The sequence below is a fragment of the Chelonia mydas genome, chromosome 1 (assembly GCF_015237465.2).
Source record: "Chelonia mydas isolate rCheMyd1 chromosome 1, rCheMyd1.pri.v2, whole genome shotgun sequence".
Taxonomy (NCBI): Eukaryota; Metazoa; Chordata; order Testudines; family Cheloniidae; genus Chelonia; species Chelonia mydas.
Window position 1 is genome coordinate 32822618 of NC_057849.1, and position 17596 is coordinate 32840213.

The window sequence follows — 17596 nt, forward strand, 5'->3', positions numbered from 1 at the left end:
AGACACAGTGGGTGAGGTAATAACTTGTATTGGACTAAATATTAAATATTACATTAATTTTAATTTAATTTATTAATATTACTATTAAAAGATATTTTCTCACCTACCTTGTCTTTCTAAGAAGTTGTATAGTTTCTTGGGCTAATTAGGGAAAACAGGTTCTTAAAAGGACTGTTAAGGAGTACATGGAATTTGCATAGAAATCAAGTTTAATTTTGATGAAGAGTTACATTTACATAAATGGCCATTTTTATAGGTTAAAACTAATAGCTAAAATTGAATGTGTTGGTCATATGACAGAATCAGGTGACCTCCATGTTAAGTTTCCTCTTAGTAAAGTCAATGACATCAAGTTTTTGTTGGCTCTTATTCAGTCCTGCAATAAGCAACATAATCCAGATTATTTTTCTATTCCAAATGACACTAAAGTAAACTTTATATTAGCTATAACTCTTATTAATCAAAGTAAATATAGCTGCCCAATTAAATTAAAATATAGCTGCCAGTGTATTTCTCAGAGTATTCTTATGTAAGTGAAATTACAATTGCTTCCAAGCACATGTGTTTTCTTGATCTATAGAATGGAGCTACACCTTCACTCAAGATCTGGCAATGTGGGTTTGTGGTTTCAAGGGCACCTTGCATAGATACAGGGGTCCACTTTAGCAAATACTTATGCGGGTAGGGGCCACAACATAGCAAACCACAAATGAAAGGAATCTGCTTCACCAATTAATTAATATCTAAAAGCACTTTGTTGTGAAGAAGTTAGGGTTGCTAAACATACAACATGCCTGGGACAAACCACAAAAGCAAGGAAATGAGAAGTTAAGACACCTAACAGTACATAACCGTCTACTCTTCCACCCACAAGTACACACCTTACCATTACAACTACTATGAACACAACTTTAACTGGTGGTGCACCACCACCCCATCCCTTTTGCTTTTCTGCACACTCCCATTTACCAGATTATTATTTCCCCAGCACTAATAGTTGTGTTTGCTTGGTGAAGTGGTTGTGTTGGGAGAGAGTAATTTTATAAAAAGATGCATTCAGAAGGATAGTTAAAAGTTAGGAAACATCAGAATTAAGGTTGCCCATCTGTTCGGTGCCTTTGTGCACATGCATTATGATACAGTCTTCAATTACATAATTGCAAACTTTTTTCCACAGAAGCCCTCCCTCATTCATTGCACACGATGGACAGAATACTCACCTATTCAATATATATTTTCATCCTCATCATTCAGTTTATGACTTTATGCATTAGTTAAAGCACATCATCCAAACCATCCACTGAATACAGAATTATTAATTTGCTTGTGGACTTTACTATGGTGTTCTCATCGTAGTATCTTAGTCCTTTACGTACATTAATTATTTTTTCTTCATTATACTCCTGTGGGGTGTAATCAATATTACACATTAGGAACTGAGGCCCAAAGATTAAAATCAGAATTGTCAAAAGTGTTAACTATTTTTGCCCAATTTGAGAAGTCTAGGATGTGATTTTTCTGAGTACTTATTGTTTTTACAGCACTTCTAATGTTCAGGGTAGAGCTTCCATTGAATCTCAGTTGCAGTTGTGTGTACTCCACATTTCTGCAAATCAGACACCAGATTTCTCACATTGGGTGCCCAGAAAATGAGGAACACACAGTAGCCATCTCAGAAATTTTTGCTTCATGTGACATAATAATTCTGGCAAAGGCAAGGATGGAATCTAATTGTCCAGGGCAGCATTCAAACACCTTAACTGTAAGACTTTTTGTTCCTTATCTCATTTACCACACATCTTCCAACTTTTGCAACTAATGATGCTGGGGTCCTACAGACAATAACCTCATTCTCTATACACACCTGATTCATTCCCTGCACAGTACGTCCTGTGCACTGAATGAGGCACGGATTCTGTTGAAAATGTAATATGTGATTCTGTTTTTAAACTATATAGCAGTGGTTCTCAAACTTTTTTTTTCGTGGACAACTTGAAAATTGTTGAGGGTCTCAGCAGACCAATTAATGATCTTTCCAGATGTTGTTTGTACCATTAGCTAACTATTGCAAAGCACTTTGGATAAAAGTCCTATATTAAAAAAACGTAATAATGTTTTTTTGTTCTACAAATAAAAGCAGACAACTCATATTTTAATATGAGTAGTCTTTACCTTCCCCAAGCTGGGGCTGAGAAGGAGTCGGGGGGGTCTCTCCTTCTCTCCCCAGCCACGGCAGCCCCTGAGCTGGGGCTGGGAAGGAGGAGGGTACCTCCCCTGCCACAGCAGCCACAGAGCTGAGGCTGGGAAGGAGGGCCATCTCTCCCTGGCAGTCGCAGCCCTGGAGCTGGGGAAAGTCGCCTCTTTCTCTTCTACCTGAATGCAGCTCGCAGACCACTGCTGGTCCGCAGACCACAGTTTGAGAACCTCTGCTGTATAGTAATGCATACGCACAAGAGAGCCAAATCAAGGTTCCAAAGGAACCTTGATTCTGGCTTTTCCTAACTTTTGAGTGCTTGACTTTGCAACATTAACGTTCTTTTAATATAGTTTGTTTAATGTGATTTCCTAAAATTTTTCCATAATTGAAATAAATAAATAAATGTCTTCATGTGGATCCATATTGTGACTATGGCTCATTAGCAAGGTTGGCTTCTTTAGATCCACAGCATAACCTTCCACCACTTGCGCTAATGGAGAAACAAGTAGAAGTACAATGCCATATCAGAGGTTCTCAAACCCCACTAATTAGGTGCCTGGACCCTGGAGAAGACACACATGTAAGGTGAGGTGGTGGCCTTGGGGGAAATAAGAGGTAGATGGGAGGGGGCAATTGGATGAGAAGAGGGGGTGGGGGAATTTAGGACATGCAGGGCTGCGTGGGCCAGAGAAAGAGGCGACTTTCTCCAGCTCCAGGGCTGCAGCTGCCGGGGAGAGATGGCCCTCCTTCCCAGCCCCAGCTTGGGGGCTGCTGCGGCAAGAGAGAGAGGGAGAGACCCCCACTCCTCAGCCCCAGTGGGGAAGACCCCCTCTCCTTCCCAGCCCCAGCTTGGGGGCTGCCACGGCAGGTGAAAGAGGGCACATCCATCGCATTAGAAAGGTAAGACTACTGATACTAAAATATGAGTTGGGTGCTTTTATTTGTAGAACAAAAAAATGTCTCTGTGTCGTGCTCTCATCTCACCCATCCACAGATCCTGTCCTGTCCCCTGCTGCTATCCTTTCCCCTCCTTCTACCCATGTCCTGGCTCAGTCCAACTCGTGCTCCTATCCCAAGCTTTTAGTCAGTTACGTTGCCCCCTTCCACTGCTTTTATCCTATCCACTCCACAACTCCTGCCCCTCTGCCTCCCCTCTGGTCTTATAATGTAAAGTTTTATGCAGCCTTAACCATAGGTGTTACTATGTGTGCTACGTGTAATTCCAAAAACCTTTATGAAAGATATTGTTCTCTACCAGATTTTACAGGGTTATAGGATTTTAGAAACATTTCTGTAGGACTTGTATTTATTTCATCTTGTTCTGTAGTACTTTTCCCTAAGGGTTCCTCAGGTAGGGTTCCATCTGAAATGCATATTTAAGTTACGAAGCTAAATTTAAACATAAATGGATAAATATTAAAATGTTGGATAATATATTGTGCTTCTGGAAATTCACAGCCATTTCCAATAGCAGGTCTTATCCCACAGGGAGAACAAACACACTACCTTACCTCCTCAGACATCAATAGTTCGCATAACTATGAAAATGGTTATATGTAAATAGCAAATAACATGAGCCACAGAATGATCCCTGGGGACACCAATGTAGTTCAGTAGTAACAGTGTCTAAAACTACTGGCAGTAGCCTTTGAAGTGAGATTTAAATTATAGTGGGGCATTGCCTCTGAGACTTGCACTGAATTCCATACACATCACACACTGTCATGATTAAATATATTCCACAAAGGGTATTAGCAAAGCGAATATAGAAAGCATACTGATAACTGAGATGTAGAAGATGAATTGTCGGGTCTGAGCAAAATCTTTCAAGTCTCTGATCAATTCAGAAGCATCAGGATATCAGTGTTTGTGACTGCTGGGAAAACATCTAGGTTTGGGGTAAAATTTTCAAAAGCACTTAAGTCCCATTAACATTCAATGAGAGTTATGCACCTACCTCCCATAGGTGCTTTTTAAAACCCAACCTTTAGTATTTGTTGCCATCCTACTTATATAATCAGTAGTACAAAAATGAGACAAAGTGGCTGGAAAGACACTGGATTCTTTCAATTCCAAACCAGACAGAAAAGAATTTAGGATTTGAGTACTGTTAATGAAATTCTCAGTCCCAGAACATACATGATGGGGATTGAATATTTGGTTTCACCTTAGTAGAAATAATTCACAGGAAAATTGCTGTAGTTGAAATCAAACTTTTCCTCAGTGCGAGATGTCTTTTCCAAATATCAAAATAAATATTAAGTCAGTCTCTATTTTTTTTTATATTTGCACATTCTATTTTTGTACTTCTAAGTTGCTTATACGTAGGCTTGGAAGGATTAGATTTTTATTGGTTAATACTGGTAAACTTTGATTTCATCAGACATACACAAACTTACAAAAAATATTTCCACCAATGATAATTGACTTTTGCAGATAGGCAAAGTAAGAAAAATGCTGCTTGAGAACTTGTTTGATTTACCAATATTTATTTTGTATATTTTGACATGATATTGACAACTAGTGTTTCAATGGTTATAAAGCTTTAACTTTTTGAGTCTCGCTGTCTACTGTCATTAAATAATTATTGTCTAATTCCTCCCCTCCCCCCATATTTTTCTGCAGCTGTGAAAATTTAACTCAAGGAAAATGCTTCAAACAATTAATACTATCCATCAAAATTATATTTTTAAAAATCCAATTCTCCCAAGCCTACTTGTATATAAGAAAGAAAAGATGCATTAAAAAGAAAAGGAGTACTTGTGGCACCTTAGAGACTAACCAGTTTATTTGAGCATGAGCTTTCGTGAGCTACAGCTCACTTCATCGGATGCATAGCATATCGTGGAAACTGCAGAAGACATTATATACACACAGAGACCATGAAACAAAACTTCCTCCCACCCCACTCCCCCGCTGGCAACAGCTTATCTAAAGTGATCATCAAGTAGAGCCATTTCCAGCACAAATCCAGGTTTTCTCACCCTTCCCCCCCCCCACACACACACATACAAACTCACTCTCCTGCTGGCAACAGTTGCCAGCAGGAGAGTGAGTTTGTATGTGTGTGGGGGGGGGGAAGGGTGAGAAAACCTGGATTTGTGCTGGAAATGGCTCTACTTGATGATCACTTTAGATAAGCTGTTGCCAGCGGGGGAGTGGGGTGGGAGGAAGTTTTGTTTCATGGTCTCTGTGTGTATATAATGTCTTCTGCAGTTTCCACGATATGCTATGCATCCGATGAAGTGAGCTGTAGCTCACGAAAGCTCATGCTCAAATAAACTGGTTAGTCTCTAAGGTGCCACAAGTACTCCTTTTCTTTTTACGAATACAGACTAACACGGCTGTTACTCTGAAAGATGCATTAAGTTAGTTTTGGGCAGAAAAAAACCATGATGGTACAAAAAAGACTTATTACATCCTGCAGATAACTTAACCACAGCAACAGCAAATTAGGGAAGTGACTCAGTTAATTCCAAACTAAAAACTATTTAACAAACCTAGAAGACTGAAGGAAACCACTAAGTACTAAATTACTGTGCATTAGGTGGGCAACAGAGGCACTGTTTCCAGCAGTTGACAAGAACATCTGAGGAACAGTGGGTGGGGGGAAATAAACAAGAGGAAATAGTTTTACTTTGTCATTACACAAAGTAAAACTATTTCCCCTTGTTTATTCCCCCCCCCCCAATCCCCCACTGTTCCTCAGACGTTCTTGTCAACTGCTGGAAATGGCCCACCTTGATTATCACTACAAAAAGTCCATGCCCCCCCTCCTGCTGGTAATAGCTCACCTTAAGTGATCACTTTCATTACAGTGTGTATGGTAACACCCATTGGGTTCATGTTCTCTATGTATATAAATCTCCCCACTGTATTTTCCACTGAATACATCCAATGAAGTGAGCTGTAGCTCACGAAAGCTTATGCTCAAATAAATTTGTTAGTCTCTAAGGTGCCACAAGTACTCCTTTTCTGATATAGTAGAGTCCACTCAAAGTTCTGCCTCCGTTTAACTAAATAAGTTTAGAAATACACCTTTACTTATCTTTAGGTGGAGACCGGGTATAAATGAGAATAAGAATGAGGTCCTTGATTTCTTGTACATTTTTAGTAGCTGGAAACACTACAGCTAATCCCAAGGTGTGGTCTTATGTAGAAAATTTAGAAAGGAATTTTTTTCCCTTCTTTCTTCAGCTGCAAAGCTCAAAAAGAGGTTAAAATATAATTTGGCTAAAAGGAAAGGTTAATAAGTAACTATATATTCTATTTTACTAGAAAGACACCAGCTTGCATAGTTTTAGTTTGAAAATGTTCCCTAAAGGGATCTTTGCCTACACTTGGTTCTTTGTTCTTGTATTTGGTTTCTTTATCTCAGATAATAACTATAATATAAGCCTGCATCTGAAAATTGAGTGCAAGATAAGATTTAATTCAACCATAAAAAGTCTTTCAAGATACTTTTGTTTCAAAAGGGGTCTCAAAATTTTTATTTTGCAATTGAAAATCGTTGAACAACTTTAAAATATGCAATATTGTAGTTTAACAATAACAATATTAAAATAAATAGCATTCTGCTGGGGAAAGATGTACTTATTTATTAACAGATTTTTTTGTGTGTGGTTTCTTTAATAAGCCTTCAGAAATTCAGCTCTTTCAACATAACTGTTAAAGGAGATATAATTTCTTACCACAGTTAGTCCTGTTTCTTCCAATTTGCAAATGTTTCCCTTTAAAGTTACAAGCCAAAAAAAAAAAAAATAGTGCTTGCACTATTATTCTTAATGTATCGCCTACTATTCTTTTCACCAGAATGTAATTAGGGTTGCCAGGTATCCGGTTTTCGACTGAAACACCCGGTCGAAAATGGACCCTGGTGGCTCTGGTCAGCACCTCTGACCAAGCCGTTAAAAGTTCGGTTGGCTGTGCTGCTGGAGCAGCAGAGCTGGCAGGCTCCCCGCCCCGCTCCCAGAAGCGGCCGGCATATCCCTCTGGCTTCTAGGCAGAGGGACGGCTATGGGGGCTCCGCGTGCTGCCCCAACCCCAAGCGCTGGCTCTGCAGCTCCCATTGGTTGGGAACTGCAGTCAATGGGAGCTGTGGGGACAGCGCCTGCGGGCGGGGACAGCGCACAGAGCCCCCTCGTTGCCCCTCCCCCTAGGAGCTGGAGGGACATATTGCTGCTTCTCGGTAGCCACCTGAGGTAAGAGCCACCCAGAGTCTGCACCCCTCACCCCCTTCCACACCGCAATCCCCCGATCAAGCCCTGATCGCCCCTCCCAAACCCAAACTCTCTCCTGGAGCCTGCACCCCCTCCCACACACTGAGCCCCTCATTTCTGACCCCATCCTGGAGCCCGCACCTCCAGCCCAGAGCCCATACTCCCTCCCACACCCCAATCTCCTGCCTCAGCCCAGAGCCCTCTTCCACACTCTCAACCACTCAGTCCCACCCCCCAACCTGGAGCCCTCTTCTACACCCCAAACCTCTCATGCCTGGCCCCACCTCAGAGCCCGCACCCCAACCTGGAACCCTCACCCCCTCCCACACCTCAACCCCCTGCCCCAGCCCAGTGAAAATAAGCGAGTGAGTGAGGGTGGGGGAGAGCAAGCGACAGAGAAAGGAGGGATGGAGTGAGTGGGGGGCGGGGCCTCAGGGAAGGGGCAGGAGGACGGGGGAAGAGTGTTCGGTTTTCTGCAATTAGGAAGTTGGCAACCCTAAATTTAATTCACGTTAGATTCTGAAATCAGTTGTCTAGTCTACAGTGTTGAGGCAGGGCATTACAACTATAACAAAAAGAAGTGGAGAGAAAATAGGAAAATAATTGAAATGCCATTTTTCTTTCATTGTTTGTGTACAGTTTCAGACATACTGCCTTGTGTAATGATACTATTAGATATCATAAATTATGTATGTCCAGGCTGGGGCAGTACTGGAATGAAAGACATCCACCGAACACCTACGTATTGAAAGAGATGACTTTGATGATTCAGTAGGTGCCACTCCTTCCTCTGAGATATTACTGTGTTAGTGTCTCACTAAGGTGTTTTGGGGAGGTGAACGGCACTGCACTACTGTATGCTTTTGGATGTGATGTAATTTCCTTCCTCCTGAGAGATAAAAAGAAAGAAATCGAGATGCTATGTATTTCTTTTAAAATGTGTTGTGTTAAGATACTCTTGTGATGAACGTTGTATAAGATCATAGGTGGTTGAGTTGTAACCACTAGAATTGAGAAAAGATCTCATGACACTTTGCATAAGGATAAGGATATTTATTCCAATATTATGCACAAATTCCAGTCTGAGTTATAGCCATGGCCTCACTCCATCTTCTTTGTGCTGTTCCGGAAGTGGAAAAGGGATGGAAAGGTAGCTTAAGTAACAATTTCCTCATAAATATAGTACAGTATACTAAAAGTTAGAAGCTATGCTTTTTTCTGTTATGGTTCCTGATTCACAACCCAATTATCTACCTCTGCAGAGATTGTAAAATTACAGAGGATTAGAAGTGATGAGGGTTTTACCGTCAGATATTTGGTATTAGCAATAAACTTTTAAGGTGAATTTCATTGCAAACTGTGAAAAAAATGATTATTGGATTCTCCTGCCCACTACATGAAGATAGCAAGTATAGCATTCCCTTCATGTAGGGGAACCCTGTACCAGGTGAAAGTTGTCAGGGGCAGCATAGTGCATGGACATGGTGGAGAATCAGGGCTTGAATATTTAAAATAACATGCATCTGTTTTATTAAGTGGACCAGTTTGAAAGTTCACATGGGAGCTGCAATTCTCACCATCTATTGACTATAAAATATCTTTAAAAATAAAAATGCCTAATTGTTGGCATTTCACTGCTTAGTCCTGATAGTAACCATCTTGCTGGAAAGTAATGTAATTTGTGGGTCAACAAAATGAGAGCAGTTCAGTGCAAGAGACTAAAAATTTTAAAGCCCCACAACCCCACAGATGTAGATGTCCCTTACCACAGCAGAACTATTGTGATTTCACTGCATGGATGGCAACAGGATTTAGGAAACCTATGCGTATTGTCCCTTGAATGCCATAAAGCCCAGATCTCCAGGATGCTCCTTGTGTCTTAGCACCCAGGGAAGTTTTGAGGATTAGGCAGTGGCAATAGATCCATGACTACACCAATATATTTTTTAATTCTGCTCTTGAAGAACTGATATAAGAACACAGAAATAAAATCCTTGTATTATACATCTGTTTCCTTAGAATGTGATCTCAAAAATTCATTCTTTTCTTTTGTAATAAATAAAATAAATGATCTCAATTGATGATGCTGTGAACATAAGAATGAAAATAACTTCCGTTACTCTACCGAAAGTGTAGTAGTATTTATCTGATTTTAACCTAAGCTTTAATTAATATAAAAGAACAAAACAGTACTAATCAGTACAATAGCATATTATGAATGTAAGCAGTCCTGTTTTACTTCTGTGTTTCAGAATTTTCACCAAGAAGTCAACCAAATAACAAATTATGACAGCCCGTCAAGCCTGGACAGCCTTGAGGCAGGAGAACAAAATGAAAATTATACAACACCTAGTGAAACATCTTTGACTACACAGTGGGACGACTCTATACTCTACAATTCACAAAAATCACAGTCTACAAATAAGAGCTTCCTTGATCCACCTGAACTAACTTTTTCTAAAAATCAACATGTAAATAATTGGCTGATAAATTTAAATAGCCAAAATAGCCAGCCAAACACTCCTTGTCATGACACTTTCGCTAAACAAAATGTTCTAATTCCTGCTGAAAATGTACACAATCCAAAACAGAAATCATTTGTTCCTAGTGCAACAGAAAAAAGAACAGAGATATGTACTTCCGATAATCAAATAACCTTTGTAAACAGTCCGTATACTTTTATGCAAAATAGGAAAGAGGAAAAAAACAATATGTTGAAAGTTCCATCTTCTGGAATGGTTAGTAGAGAGAGTTCATTAGCCACTGATAGCCCTGTGTTCAAATCCAGCAAAGCCTGGGCCACCTCTGATCCTACTCCAAGAGAACGAGTTCCAGATTCTGTACAGGAGCAGAGTTCTGAACAGACCCAACAGAGAAGAACGACCTCATCAGTACAAACCTCAAATCAGCCTATGACAACACCTGTAATCTTACCTCCAAAACAATGGAATTCAACTGGTGTTCACAACAGTACCTTCTCAGCTAATCCTTTACAAAAGGGCAAAAATACAAACACAGTGCCATGTACTGATGATCTAAACAATTTGTCAGAAACAAAAGATGAAAACATTAAAAATTTTAATAGTATTAATCAGGGATCATCTTTATTTCAAGACACATCTAATGCTTCCATTTTGTGCAACGCTGATCAAGAAGAGGACAAAAAAGAAGAAAAGGGAAATGTGGCTGAAGCCATGTCACCTTTGTCTAATGCAAAGTTTAATTGTGACTTGTCTGAACATCGCAGATACCTGAGAAATAACATGCATGAGCGAAAGGGAGTGAAATTGCCCAAAAGCATTTTAAAGAAAGAATCTAAATATGAAAATTATTGTTTCAAAGCAGTGGTTATGAACCGAAGGATCTGCTTTGGGAATCAAACTGCATCTTCTATCAGAGACAGTTTAGAATTGGCAAAAATAAAAGAGAAAAATGCAGAAAATCAAAAGACTAATAAGAAACTCAGATGGTTTGATGAAATTGACAAAATAGTAGTAGAAGATGATGAAGAGTGTTCAGAAAAGAACACCACAGGAGTATCTCAGGCACAGTTGCAGCCATCTTATGTTCAAAGTAAACTGAATGCTGCTAACAATAATTTAAGAAGTATTCCCGCTTGCACCACAAATTCTATCTGCACAGAAAATCACCAGGATTATCCCTCGATATCCACAAAAATTGTTGCTGCTGGAGGCTCAGAAAGAGACTGTATGCCTCTGCGTTCTTTTGTGTCTACAGGTTACCACTTTGCTAAACAAGCTTGGATGGCATCAAAGGGTGATGAAAGTAAACCCCCTGCATATAGTGGTGACTCTAAAATTCAGAAAGGTAATCTGCATAAAGGTAAGACAAAGATAATCAGAAGACCAAGATCTGCCAAAACCCAGTCAGGTTTTACATCTAAGAATAGAAAGGGCACTATAATCCGACCACAGTCTGCTAGCGAAGTTCATAAGGTTATAAAAGCTCAGGGTAAAATCATTGTACCTCATCCACCACCTAAACCTGTACCAGGCAACAGGACTGATCAAAATGTAGCAGACACTATGTGTCAACCAGTAAATTCTTCCAAACTTCAATCCAACACTACAAATGGTAACTATGTAAATGCAAGACACCTTTTGCCAGCAGATCAGGTTTTAAATAGAACCACTATAGAAAATAATAAGAGTATTACTTGCAGTTCTGACTTGGTCACCGTGACATTGGCAACCCCACCTTCCTACAATGTATCTCCAAGTGAGCCTTTGGAAAAGACAAATTATACTGTAAATAATATTCAGACAATTGCCCAGCAAGACAGCTTGATAACTGGTACCAAAAGGAAACCTGTATGTGCAGAAAATGGACTACGCCTTGATCGTACACCAACTGATGAAGAAATAAATCTTTTGTGGCAGGGTGTGAATAGTGCCCTAGCTCAAAAGGATTATGCTGCTGGTAAGAACCATTCTTGTTTTTTCAAAATAGGGAGTTTTAAAATGATAACAGGCTCTTGCATTCAGTTACAAATACTGTTTTCACCTTTCACACAAGAGTTTGAAGAGTTTCTACTTTTGTCATTATCTATTATCTCCTAGAGGCCCCAGTCAGAGATGGTGGCCCCATTTTCTTGGGTACATTACAAGCATTAAATAAAAAGAAAATCCTTTCCCCAAAGACAGGTGGATGAAACAAATATAAGTGGGAGGAGGAAGGCAGAGAACAAGTTAACAGTAAAATGAGTGAGTTTTACATGGTAAACTATAGCTTACCACCTGCCAGCCACTATCAGCTGGCAGGACTCTGTCATCTGGGAAAATGTTTTTTGACAGGATCTCATGAAAGAGCCATAAATCTGCCATGTTTTTAAAGTGACTGCTCTGTAAATATTTGGTATTGTGAAGACTCTAAGTGTCGCTAACACAGGGAATGTTTCAAAGAAAGTTGCCCATGTTAATAGACTAAAGAAAGTGGAAGAAATTTCTAACAGCCATATGTCACTGTGCTGGCAAATATTTGTGTCAGAGTGAATTTATAGAAGCTTTACATGCTTTACAAAAACGTTTTCTGGGAACATTACTGTAGAAATAACTATGGGCAAGACAAAGCAAAAGATACACAAGAAAATTTAAAAGAATAAATCATATCTTCCTGCTAATTAACTTTGAAAGCATGTTTCAGACTGATTAATTTATATTTACAAATGCTTTCCAAGTAACCCCTTTGTACTCTAGCCAAGTTCTGTGCCTTGGAGCAGTAATGGAATCCTGTGTCCCCACACTGTCCCCAGCTGAGCTGCTGTGTGGTTTTCCATCCTTGCAATCTCTTCTAGAGGCAGAGTCCATGACTCCACCAACTCCACTTCATGTACCAGCAGCCACTCTGTGCCTCCTACCATACTGTTGTGACCATCCTAAGGATCACTCAGGCTGGTGCAGAGCCCCCTTCTATTAAAATAAAGAGCTTCCATGTCCCTTATAATTGGGCCTGTCACTTTATTTACAGTACGTACTGTGACAGGATCGGACTGGATGGCTACAGGAGAGTAATAGAAGGCAGATATATTAGCCCCAGGTTAAGTAGGTCTCTTTTCCCTGGGTAAGGTAACCGGAAGGGTTCCAGAACAATCAGGAACCTTCTGGAGACAATTAAGACAGACAGGCTGATTAGAACACCTGCAGCCAATCAAGAAGCTGCTAGACTCAATTAAGGCAGGCTAATCAGGGCACCTGGGTTTAAAAAGGAGCTCACTTCAGTTTGTGGTGCGGGTGTAAGGAGCTGACAGTGAGAACACATATTGTTGGAGGACTGAGGAGTACAAGCATTATCAGACACCAGGAGGAAGGTCCTATGGTGAGGATAAAGAAGGTGTTGGGAGGAGGCCATGGGGAAGTAGCCCAGGGAGTTGTAGCTGTCACACAGCTGTTCCAGGAGGCACTCTAGACAGCTGCATTCCACAGGGCCCTGGGCTGGAACCCAGAGTAGAGGGTGGGCCCGGGTTCCCCCCAAACCTCCCAACTCCTGGTCAAACACAGGAGGAGTTGACCTGGACTGTGGGCTCATGAAAACAGCCAAACTGAGAGCTGCCATGAAGCTCCAAGGTGAGCAAATCCGCCAATAAGCGCAAGACCCACCAAGATAGAGGAGGAACTTTGTCACAGTACACTGTGTGTCTCAAAAACTATTTCTTTGGGGAAGAGCAGAGTGCTTTGAATATATTTTTTGTTAAAGAGGCAGGAAGAGAGAGGGGAGAGTTTGTTTCCCTACCCTTTTGTGTCTTCATACAACTGAGCAGTGTAACTTTTAGAGACAGATTTTAAGTGTCACATGCAAATATTTTAAACCTCTTCCCCTGCCCCACCTCCCTCATACATACCTGTATACTGGAGGGATAGATGGAGACATTCCCTTTTCTTTGAAAATCAGTGGTGGTATTCTTTCAGTATCTATTCATTATGTCTATTGTATTCTTTAAGTCAGATTATTTATATTAAATACCCAAATTTGGTTTTAGTGACTTATTATTTATATTACAGTAGTGCCCAAAATGTTCTCAGCACTGTACAAGCATATGAGAAGACACAATCCTTGTCCTAAAGTTCTTTCCAAGAGAGAGCGAATCCTGCACTGTTCTTCTTCAGTGACATATAGTGCTGCAACAATACCCTGAAGTTCAGCAGTGTGTGTGAGCAGCTTAGAAAACAAAAAATATTATTTGGCACAACATACAACCTACTATATATTAAAGAAAAACAAAATAGGGAGGGCAGTTAGGGAACAAAATGTTAATTTCCGTAAACAAAATGATCAGTTATGAGGGTCTTGTTTTAAATGGAGCTGCAAGCATCGAGTGGTGTATTTACTGACCAAGGCATAGTATTCCCGAAGGGTTTGATCCTGCATAGTGCTGAGCACTCTAGCCCTTATCCAACAAAGCACTAAACATATGTTTAACAGTAAGCACTGGAATGGTACCACTGATGTCAGTGGGACTAACTCACATGCTCAGAGTTAAACACTTGCATACGTGCTTTGCTATATCGGGATAGAGTCCTCAATACCTTGAAGGATCAAGTCCTAACATATTCTGTTACTGTGTTAGGTAAGTCTCACTAAAACTTTAGTCCGTAGTCACTTCATAGATCTAAATACATCTTGGCTTACTTACCAATGAAACTAATCTTGGTGCAGATCAAGAAGCTCACTTCTAACTGACTGTTTTTCAGAAATGTATTACTTGATTAATAATTCAGCATTTTAAAATTGTTAATGTTCCTCAGTATATAATGAATACAACTTCATTACATTCAGTTTCCTTTCAGGTGGTTTCCAGCATTACGATGTTCATTACAATAGTTCCTGTAGCACTAATTTGCAACCTACTAAAGCTAATATATCCCATGTTACTGTTGATGGTGGCAACCTTCTGACCAGTTTTAAATCATCTAGAATGAATGGATTTTTCTCTTCATCATCAAATGGTAAGAGATCTTATTTGTTAGATATCACTGTAGTAAAAACAACAGAGAAAATGCTGTTAAAAGCACCAAAAGACATTCTTGGGCAAATTTTCAAAACCTTACCAAACTGTACACCCAAAAAATGGTCAAGCACATATATAATTGCACACGCAGAACCCCCATTTTCACATCAAGTAACTGTAAGCACAAAATTAGCATATCATATCTGTTTGGGTATACAAGTTCCTGATTTGCACCTGCAAATTCCGTGTGTGGATGTATGTTTCCTGCAGGTGTAGGTTAGAGGCTGAGTTCTGAAAATGTATTAAAACACAGAAGAAAACTGAATTAAATTTGCAGTATAGTGTCTAGTTTAAGCTTATGTATCGGAAGAAAATTGCTGCAGTGTGTTTTGTTTTAAAAACATTAAAATGAATACAAATATTCATAAATTAGCAAGGCAAAAACAAATATAGCTAGGAGCTCTAATATGTACAGCAGTGGTAGTAAAATCTCATGGGATGAAACTTAGTCAAGTGAATTCAATTCTGTGAACTAGTGAGCATCCCCTACAATGTGCTGAGTTCTCTTAATTAGCATTGAATCAAATGGGAGCTGAGACCATGCAGCCCTGAGTAGGAAGCACTGATTACCCTGGATAGTCAGGTCCTAAGGCTGTTTCCTAAATGTTGCCTATCTTATAAAATGGAATTATTGTTTGGCATGTCATTAGACATTGCTGTATCACAAAGGTAACTCAGAAGTTAGCTAACTATTCAATTTTCATCAGCCTTTACATATTTATAGAGGATCAGTCACTATACAGTAGAACCTCAGAGTTATGAACAACAGAATTACAAACTGACCAGTTAAGCACACACCTCATTTGGAACCAGAAGTACGCAATCAGGCAGCAGCAGAGACAAAAACAAATACAGTACGGTACTGTGTTAGACTTAAAAAAAAAAAAAAAAGAGGGGGGGAGGCACAGCATTTTTCTTCTGCATGGTGGTTTCAAAGCTGTATTAAGTCAATGTTCAGTTGTAAACTTTTGAAAGAACAACCATAATGTTTTGTTCAGAGTTACGAACAACCTCCATTCCCGAGGTCTTCATAATTTTGAGGTTCTACTGTAATATCAAAGTGCCAATAATCTTTGCACCTCTGTATTTAGCATGCCTTTACATACTGGCTGCTTTTTTGTGTTTCTCATTTTAGGTGCTGTTCCTGTTATAAGACGAAAACAAATTTCCGACAATAGCGAAAATAAACGTAGAGTTCTTTTAGAACAGAGAAGACAAATTATAACCTCTGCAGGAAGGAGACCCACTCATCATGCACAGGTAAATATCAGTTTCAGGAACATTGAACTGAAAATGTCAGTCAAAAGTTATCACAGAATAATAGTCTCCTACTGCTGTATACTTGTCCAACATTCCTGCAAACATAAAAACAGTTTCTCTGCACATTCTCAATAGTTTTTAATGATTGTCACAGTAAAATACTTTATCTACCCTAACAATAAATGTATTATTTTCTTTAGGGGTTTTGTTTCTATAAACCAGTCACCAGAAATACATAGACCAAATGTTACCAAATATCTTTATAGAAGGCATACAGCTGTTATGAGATTCATTAATCAACATTGTTTATTCCAAATATAAATGTTTCCTTTGCATCAAAAAGTTTTGTTTTCATCATTTTGTACATATAAAGTATACATAGCAGAATTAAATATTGCTTTAGCTGTAAAAACTTGACGTGGTAGTGACATCTTACTGGAATGTGATGTAGTTTAAGGTAATCTGATATGGTTGATATCATGGATGCTGTTACTGGCATTAGCCTACTTGTCATTGATTTCAGAGCTAAATACATTACAAATATAGGCATATAAAAATGCTCAAAGTTTTTTTATTAGAACTTTTAAATAAAATGTCTAATAGTCACTGGGCTCCTTATTTTTTAATATTTGTAAAATAAATGAATTAGTGTTTAATAAAAACAAAATCAGCCATTAGAGGATTTTACAAAATGCACATTCGGGAGAGATTAATAGATTCTAAGACCAGAAGGGACTGTTGTGATTATCTAGTTTGACCTCCTACAAAACACAGGTCATAGAGCTTCACTGAAATAATTCCTGTATGTACTATCAATTAGAAAAAACATCTAATCTTGATTTTAAAATTGCTAATGATGACAATAAAGAGACTATAAAAATACCAAACTATGTTAGTACAGGAATTTCTTATTTGTATATAGCACTAATACAACATCTAAGAAGCTTTGTAAATAACTTTCATATGAACACTTTTTGTTGAATATCTGGGAACATATTTTGAATCATAGTAATTTTTCACAACCGTATTCATTCAAAATGAAATTCAGCCCTTAATTCCTATTTAACTCCTGTTTTGAGGGCTTATGTGGGATTTAAGGTTTCGTGCTGGTCCTTTGCACAATGGTGAATTTTACCATCATTGCCAGCAACTATTAATGCAATAGCGTAAATCAAAGAGATCCAGTGAAGATGGTTAGAGGTATGGAAAAATTTACATATGAGATACTACAAAGACTGTGTTTCTTTAGCCTTAAATAGAGAAGAGTTTGAAGGAATATAAAAGGGTATCTGTCAAGGACTTTTGAACCCTCAGTGTTCCTACTGAAATTTCTGTTAAATCTACTAAAAGTGTAAAACAAAAGTCAACCAGAATGCCTCTAAGGTCTCTTGCTAC

At 39.1% G+C, this 17596-nt stretch overlaps 1 protein-coding gene across 3 annotated transcripts in view; it reads left to right on the plus strand.

Moving 5' to 3' along the window:
* The window catches only part of CEP126 (centrosomal protein 126), a 55714-nt gene that overhangs the window by 30103 nt on the left and 8015 nt on the right, over nucleotides 1–17596 (plus strand). For 2 of the 3 annotated variants that reach the window (XM_043529392.1, XM_043529395.1), the window contains exons 6-8: nucleotides 9669–11856; nucleotides 14721–14879; nucleotides 16077–16201. In XM_043529392.1, the coding sequence (XP_043385327.1) occupies nucleotides 9669–11856; nucleotides 14721–14879; nucleotides 16077–16201 (2472 nt within the window). Of the gene's footprint in view, nucleotides 1–9668; nucleotides 11857–14709; nucleotides 14880–16076; nucleotides 16202–17596 lie in introns of those variants that run through there. The other variant, XR_006286005.1, reaches the window with a different exon arrangement.